The following is an 8,958-nucleotide window of genomic DNA, read 5'->3' on the forward strand; positions in this document are numbered from 1 at the left end:
GATACCCGTCTCTCCGTACGCTATTCCCTCCTTCTCCCATCCATCCCCTTGGCTTGCTGCCAGAAGTATGTAAGTCTTTTCTTAAATTATTCTCCTGATACTCGGCTCAGAAGGTGGAATTCCTCGCTATAGCAAAGAGATTTTCATAATCCAGAGAAATCTGACAAATAAGCAGGTTGACTCTAAAATTTTGGCGGAGTATTTTTTAGAAAACAACAATGAAAAGATCAAATCTAGGTTCCAGAGACGAAATTGATAGTTCGCTTCTCATAAACGGTGAAAACTAAAAAAAACATATTTGGCGCTGGCAAATTCGTGGGTTATATATAAAACGATTCTAATTTAATGATTTATGTCTTTCTTTATATGTAAGTGAAGCAAACTTAGTTACTCCAAAAATAAGAAATTAATTTCAACAACTAATTTCAGCATTGGCTGCACAATAAAGTGATTTATAGCCGTTTCTTCGGCCTTATAGCCATGTGGGTGTACTTCATATTGTTTGGATAGCGTCCATTCCAAAATAATGAGTTGTTGTACATGCCATTCAAATTACTGAAATTTTAGTATGTTCTTTAATGAAAGAAAAACTACAAAATTCATTGCATTGCCTACCTCCACCAACAGTCTTTGTACCACCAAGCTCCTTTCCAAATCTCGGCGCAGTTGTCCACATACTCATCGTTATCCTCATCGAAAGTACTAAATTTTTGACCATCATGAAAATCCTTTAGCGCCTCGCCGGCAGTGCCCGAATATTTGCCTATAATATTCAGCGCATACTTCTCCTCCTCGTCGCCCACAGCGAAACTTTCATAATTCGCATGCACATGTGTGCCCGTATAATCCATCATTTCAATCCACAACTCTTGCAACTCCACTTGAGTCAAGGCATGCAACTTATCCAAGCCAATAAAGAAATTGCCATCCAAATTACCAAACCCAGTTTGATAGTCTCGCCAAGTGCGATAAAAATTCACCAATCCGTCCTGGCGACGCTGAAATACTGTCCAAGCATCGCCACCATTAGGATCCTTTAGGCAGTACACGTAGAACGGGTGTTCAAACCATTCTGGCAGGTGTAACTGATAGATGCCACTCTGTGCTGCGCTACGAGCGGCTGCGAATGCTTCTGCACAACTTCGCGGTAATGAAGATGCATAAACTGACCGGGCAAGTGAATTTTTCGTTAGAGGTCCATCGGTGACATTCTGCAGTGTATTCGCTAAACAGAAAGTGGCGAAAAATGTCAACACGGCAACTAAGAAGGCACAGCAAAAACGTAAACAAAACATTGCGAATTGTTGGGGAGAGACTGTTGAGCGAATAACATTCGACGACGCTTATAAACAGATGCGTTTTGGGTCGCTGAAGTGGCGTTCACTATTTTGTTATCAGATTGATTAGATAAGATGTGAACTTTCTAGGAACTTGGTGATTTTATTGTATATTTATTTGTGTAATTAAATTTGGTTTTAACAAGAAATTAACTCGTCTAACCGTATCATTTAGATGCCCAGCGGAAGAGCTCAAATCAAATTTAGTTATCAGACACTTTAGAGCTTACGAGCAATAAAATATATATTTATCAATCGGTAATGAAAGTGGACATTTTGCGATTGCACTTCCAAGTATTTTTAGTACGTACTCTATGTATTATCTGAGTATACATAGAACAGCTTCCCCCTACTTTACATACAAAAGTACATACTTACTGTATGTACCTTTTACGAGTACTCTTAACGATTGATATCTCGTCGTCTTTCAGACTTATTGTTAGTCGATATTTTGTTTCCAGGAGTCTTCACCAGCGCTGAAGTCAATGTGGCCATTGGGAGTGCGAAAACTTCCAAAGCTATTTAACCCGACGAAATTTGCATGCTGATGCTGAAAAATTATGGGCCCGCGGGAGTAGCATATCTCACCGTGGTGCTCAACTTGTCAATAATCACTCTCATCATTCCCGATGTGTGGGAATCGGAGAGAGTGGTCCCATTGTTGAAGTAGTGGAAACCAGGAAACAAAGCAAAATCGTATCGCAAGATAACACTTCTTTCCCCGGTTGCGAATACACTTGCGGCCCAGCTACTCCTTACACTTAACGCCATAAAAGCCAAGATAACTCGTGAGCTAAACGCAGCCGCCCTTGTCGGAGAACAGTCCTAGTAGCAGTGGACTTGTCAAAGGCGTTTGGCACCATTTGTCATCCTTGCTACTAGAAGACTTTGAGGCTTGCTCTCTTCCACAGGGACGCAAACGGTGGTCGGCGATTTATGTGAGTGATCGACAGTCGTCAGTAATCTTCTGAGATCAAACTTCAGGAAGAATTAAATATGGGGTTTAATAAGGTGGTGTCCTCGCCTCGTTACTGTTTAACTTCTAGATTTCCCAACTCCCTCAGCCACCAGAAAGAACTTCCCTGATCTCATACGCTGATGACTGCTCCATATTGACGTCTGGGAATGGAAATGATGACCTCTGCTCAAAAGTAAATGGCTATCACTTCGACCTTTTTCGCTTCTTCACTACAAGGAGCTTTACACTCTCCCTAACGAAGTCAACGGCAACCGTCTTCCCCACCTGGACGAAGGAGTTCAGGCACCAATTACGATGGTGAACAACTCGAAAATTCTAGGGATTAGGGGTCAGTGCTTCCCGAAGGGGTTTTCACAGACGTGAGCACCCCAACAGACCCTTGATCGGGGAGAAGCCTTCGCCCAGGCACGTCAGAGCGCATCTATTCAAATACGTGGACGCGGTCCAGACATACATTGACCACTGGACCCGAAGACGTACAGCGTAAGGAGTAGGGAGTCGGTCACAACTTACCATGACTTCCGACCTATGAATTCCGTGATCGGAGCCCAATCACCCCCTATAGAAGACACGGAGCTTCAACTGCCAATTGATACCCGCAGTACTCTGGCGCAGTTACGGTCTGGATAACGCAGCCGTCTCAACAGCTATCTGTTCAGACTCTATCTAATGAGTGTCGGACATGTGGAAACTCCCCGTACGATACCAACCACCTCTTCCCATGCCAGCTTAATCCCACTCAACTAACACCCATCTCCCTTTGACCCGACACCGTGGAAAGAGCCCGTTTCTTAGGCTCAACAATAGTTGAGCTTGACGACAACGATTGACGGACAAACCGAACTTGGCGGGGCTAAGTAGTACCGCTACTGTAACACATTTTGGGACGGAATGCGAGCAGATTTGTGGAAGCTTAATACTATCATATTGTCATCAGCAGGGAACAGATTTTATGGAAATTGCCTTTTTGTCTGCTAAAGAGATAGAGTATATTCGATTAAGAATGTCCACGATTTAGCTTTCCCTGATTCCATATATACACATTTGACGTTGCCTTTTTTAAGATATTAGCCCTTTTTTTGCCTTTTTTAAGATATTTGCCTTTTCTTGCCTTTTCTACCTTTAAAAAAGCGATTATAGTAGCATTTACAATTTTATTTTTAAGATTAAAAAATATACACATACCCATGCGGCTTATAGAAGCGCAGGGACCTCTTGCCAAATTGGTGCTGGAAAAATTCAAAGCCGTTTTCTCAGCTAACGTAGGCTTGGAGACAATAAAGGGTGTGGATAAAATTGTAAAGGGCGAGAAAAACGCCCTTATTCCTGATAATATGAACGTTTCAAACGTTCCATATTTAAATTGGGAACTTACGTCGAGCGCACATTTAGTACATTCAAGGCTTTTCTTCGCGAAAATCGAATGAAAATGCTGCCAGAAAACTTCAAAATGCATCTTGTGGTTCAATGTTACTACAACTATACAGATTAAAGTTTTATGAGTTAGAAACTCGAAAAAATTTTTCATATAATGAAACTAGTTTATAGTTTTTCTCTTTTTACTTTTAATATATACATTTCTAAAATAAATGTATTTTTTTATTATTGTTCGTATTTTCTGTCTTTTGTAGTGCCTTATTTTGCTTTTTTGCAATACCTAGTGCCTTTCCTGCCTTTTTCGCTATTTTGTTTTGCCTTTTTTGCAACACCTAGCGCCTTTTCCTGCCTTTTTCGCTATTTTATTTTGCCTTTTCCAGCCTATTTCGTTATTTTATTTTGCCTTTTTTATAGGTTTTTAGGTCCTGAAAATCCGTTCCCTGGTCATCAGTATCAAAAAAGCATTGGATTTAAAGTGGGTAACATTTCTTGATCCTGAAAGTTCTCAGACTACGTCTCTCGTCCTTTATAGCGAGCCAGTCGACGAAATTAGGATCGCTTCTAAAGAAACGCTAACAGGCAGGGCTTTATTGAAAAAATAAAAATACAATTTTGGAAGCTGTATTAGAAGATCTTCCAATAGATCTGCTATTCGAAGGCAGATTAAAAAAAAAAGATCATTGAGAGTGAGAAATTTCATGTTTGTATTAAAAATTATACTTGAAGAATAGAATGTTTGTTTCGATCCTTGAAAATTTTACACAAAAGGAATATGATGTGTTCGGGCCCTGTTTCGTTTCATTACCAATCCAGCATTTAAAGAGTAACTACTCAAGAATAATGAACAACTAAGAATTACAAATTTATTTGGCTTTAAAACACCAGCTGCTATGCGAGTAGACATCATTTAAGGGCGGCATATACATACATATACATACTTCTCATGACCCCCATCGTTTGCACACCCGCGGCTGATGGAGCGCATGTCAACGGTACCTGATTTATGGTCACAATCATTTGTGTTAGCTTCACTCCGCGCCGTAGGCTTTATATTAATAGCAAAAGCGGCACAGCAGCGCCAAGTAGGCAAAGGGCAAGTGAGGAGCGAAAGCGTACAAAGGACAAAAATCCATGGGTGTCCGCAACCTTTTAACACTCTTTAAATGGCACATCTCCATTCGCACCAGCATGTCAAGCAGCGGCACCAAAAATTTAATGCAAACATTGTTGTTATTATAGCTATTCTGCAACGACAACTGTAATAATTTGCCCCAAGAGGCCTCCATTCCACTCGACGCGACTACATATGTACATACATACAGACTAGCGGCGTCAACGGCGATACGACTACCAACGGAATGACTTGCTAGCTAGCCAGCCCTCCAGCTGGCCGATAACAGTCCATTATAGGTTATGTGTGTGCGTGTATATTTTGTAGCATTACAACGCCTTTAATGTTGGTAATAATTCGCATTTAACAAATGCTTCATGCTGTGAATACAATTGCTCTATGTTGTTTTTGCTTTTGTGCTCAACATTTTGCACTCACCGCTGTTTTCACCACTGTAATTTCAATTTTAATGCTGATTTTATAGGAATGATGATTCGCACGAATTGCGAAAAGTAAGTAAATTTGTATGAATATTTGTGTGCCACAAATTTTCGCTGAGCGGAAGAAAGTGACTGGAGGCATATTTACAGGGTCAAAGTGGCACAGCAGTCAGTTCATGCCATTATTCAATTATGAAGTCATTAAGTCATTTGTAAGTGCGGCGTTTCGACATTTTATCGGCAGACAAACGACTGCAACCCAAAACAAAAAAAAAAAAAGGCACCGGAAGCAAAGGCAGCAGGGTCCAACTGCTCGTCGTGGGGTGTGCAATTAAAGTGGTTACTTTCGAAAATCATTGGCCGTTGGCACTTAGCCTTATCTGTTAGTGAGTTTGGGTGTTTATGTTGAACAACTTTTTGTATTGCGCCCGTCCTACTCCTACTTAAGATTAATTGCCACTTACTCGCCGTTGACGTACTATATTTTGAGACATCAAATAGTAAGCAATTGGTCAATTTAATAAATAAGTAAGTGCACATAAAAAATAAAGATTTTTACAAATTTGCTTATAAGTATGTACTTCGTAATTATGTACATGAAAATTTGTATACCAGCTTACATCAAAGTACCGGTCTTACCGCTACCAACGTCGGGTACATATTTTGTCCAGAGGCGGATGTAAGATGAAAAAATTGTTGTCATTTTGTCTCGCATAACTTCTTTTTAATGAACCGATTTGGATGCTTATTATTGCATTGGGCTAAGGACCGCGATCCCATATAAATGTCATCATTCGTTTAAAAGGATCTTGATTTTTATAATATTACACTGGGAAAAAAGTTTAGCTACGTCCACTTAATACATTTTTCTTATAACATGGTTATGTTATATATATTACTACATGTCGTGTTGAAGTCTAGAAAAGGAAGACTGATGAGCAGATGTGGTGATTCCCGAAATAGCAGCTAGAATTTGTTGTTTTTTTTTCATTTTTCCAACTCAACTTTTTTCTTAGTGTATTATCTAAAGTTTCAACTTATCTGGTAAAATTTAGGAAAAAGTTAAGATATCAATGGAAATGAGGTTAGAAGAGGCTCTTAAAATTACGTTTTAAGACTAACGAAAAAGGCACGGCAAAGCTTGTTTTCCTGTATCAAAAGCTGACATGGAAGCTAAAGAAGAGCCTTTATTTTTACACTGACGCTCAGTAGGAAAATTTCGACTAATTTTATTCAAAAAAAGGCGAGAGATTCATTTTTTACTGAAATAAGTAAAATACTTGGACTGGATTTTATAAAAGAATTAAAAAAAAAGGTTTTGATCTTTATCAGCCAATGGTGAAAGTCGGATAATTAATAAAAGATGGACCGCCAAAGAAAAAGTAATATATTTCTTGGTGCGAAATTTTAGATCTTGAAGATGGTAAAAACATTTTTAAGGTCTTTAAATTCGACGCCGGTGATAGAATCGTGAAATTCACTTGGCCGATCCAATATAGCAGATACAATAAGAAAGATGTTGTCCAAAAATCGCATCCTTAACATTTTTGTGGATAAAGTTTGCCATATTGAATCGGCCTTTTCGAATTTCGTGACGTCAGAAAACGTTTTATCATCTAGATCTGAAACTTGTCACCAAGAAAAATATTACTTCTAGTTTGGCGGTTTCTTTAATTTTTTACTTTTTCGACTTCACCATATGCTGCTAAAAATCAAATCTCTCTTTTTAATTCGGGCCCTGACAATCCTTTCTAAGACCCGTTCCAAGTAGACGAAATTTTCTAGACGAAAATTTTCTACTTCTACGGCGAGAGTATACTTTTCAGAATTCCAGTCCATTGCAATTCCTGTTTCATACTTTTATACAAGTATTATTACATATTTATAATCGCAAAACTCACTTGGTGCTAATGCGACCTTAATGGAACTTCCACTCTTGTTACCAAGCCCAGGCGGAACATTGCGATCAAGACTTTTACAGCATCTTCAGTCGTGATCAATCTTGGAATTTACGGAGTAAAGAAAGGTACAACCGCTACCGATCAATAACTACAAAATGGCTATGATTTTGTATATTTTTTTATTTAACTTTAAATAATTTAATTACATTAAAACAGGCAAAAACTATAACCCAAATTTCTAAAAAAATAAAGACGACTTCATTTGCTTTAAAAACCGAAAATTTTTACGAAAATATAATATTTCCGTGAGCCTTCGTATCTGTTTTCGTCCTCGCATCCGAGGATGTTGCACGAAAATGTAATGTTTTCGTAAGCCTTCGTATTCGTGTTCGTCTTTGTAATCGAGCTTGTCTTGCTATTTGTCTTCGCACTCGTCCTCGCAATAGGTTTTGTCTTTGTATTCCTTCTCCATATTCGTCTGCGTGTCCGTTTTCGATTCGTGTTCTTCTTCGCACTCGTCGACGACTTTGTATTTTTATTTACCTTCATGTACGCATTCGTATTTATCTTCATGGTTCTTTTAATCCTGGCATTCGTCTTCTTATTCATCAAGACATACGCTTTCGTTTTCTTCTTCGTCTTCTAATTCTTCTCTGTCTTCGGTTGGCCTTCGTATAGTCTTCGTACTCATATTCCTCCTTGTAATCGGCTTCGTATTTGTCCTCGTATCCGTCTTCGTATTCGTCTAGGTCGTCGGACTCGTCTAGCTTACACGGAGTTTGTTCTCCATAGGAAGGCTTCATTTTTTCTAACTTAGTAACTCGTTATCGTAGGACCCACGTTCATATATACAAAGCAAATTCTATTGAATTCATATCCATTTTAAAGCAAGTAAACTAAAAACAAGATTCCTTTCCTACTTGCAAGCACTACCAGGCAGCCACATACTGAGATCTTTTTTACTGAGTTTTTATTAACTTAAAATGAGAGTGCAACTTTATGAGTCCACCATTTACACTTCATATTTTGTAGATGCAACAAAACATATTCTAATCTGTAACACACCAAACGCACACTGTTCGAGGTGCTACGTTAAAAAGTGCTCCACAGCAAAATATTTACATTGGCGACCCACTAGGAAAGTCCTGGAATAGCGAAGCTACTTGCCAAGATTTCAGCCATTGCGACTCACAAATCTAACCTAAAACCTCTAAAAACGCAAGCACACCGAATCAAAGAAAACTAAACAAAGCACATGTGGCATAAGAAACAGTAAATTACTATTTGATCAAGCTTTGGACTAAAAGCTTTAAATGATCCCATGTGTTTTCGGACTTACAGGGTTGTTCCTGTACGTTTATGCATACACATATTTATATCTGTACACAATAGGTAACACTGCGCTTGAGTATAGCGAATGAATCTTTTGCGGTTGTCTGCAGGCGATATGATAATTTCATTTTTATTTGAATTTTTTTTTTTACAGCTTCAAAAAATTTTATGCATCAACAAACATGTCACAACGGTTGGCAATAACAACTACAACAACACTTACATAAAAAATTATTACTTACGCAAAAAGGAGTAAAAAAGTTGTGGGCAAAAAAAAAACACTCAAATCATGTTTACGTTATTTTATCCTGTAAGCGCACGAGCACAAACTGACAGTAGCTGTTGGTGAAGGTATTTGTAGGGGGAAAACCTTATTTGTGTTTGCCGTCAGTCGTGCCAGAAGTGAAGATTTATCTTCAAAATCAAGACTTATTTTCAATAAATTTTGTCAAAATCTTAAACTGAAGATATTAAAACGTAA

At 38.5% G+C, this 8,958-nt stretch overlaps 1 protein-coding gene across 1 annotated transcript; it reads right to left on the reverse strand.

The window, feature by feature from the left end:
• Positions 1 to 443: 443 nt before the first annotated feature.
• On the reverse strand, positions 444 to 7,948 carry LOC108368011 (fibrinogen-like protein A). Its single transcript, XM_017622754.1, has 3 exons — positions 7,765 to 7,948; positions 616 to 1,261; positions 444 to 555 (listed from the first exon to the last, which is right to left on the reverse strand). The coding sequence occupies exons 1-3, from the start codon at positions 7,946 to 7,948 to the stop codon at positions 453 to 455; spliced, it is 933 nt and encodes a 310-aa protein (XP_017478243.1). The 3' UTR covers positions 444 to 452.
• Between the last annotated feature and the right edge of the window lie 1,010 nt (positions 7,949 to 8,958).

Source organism: Rhagoletis zephyria, unplaced genomic scaffold (assembly GCF_001687245.7).
Source record: "Rhagoletis zephyria isolate East Lansing unplaced genomic scaffold, Rhagoletis_zephyria_1.1 Rzeph_scaffold_02917, whole genome shotgun sequence".
Classification (NCBI taxonomy): Eukaryota; Metazoa; Arthropoda; class Insecta; order Diptera; family Tephritidae; genus Rhagoletis; species Rhagoletis zephyria.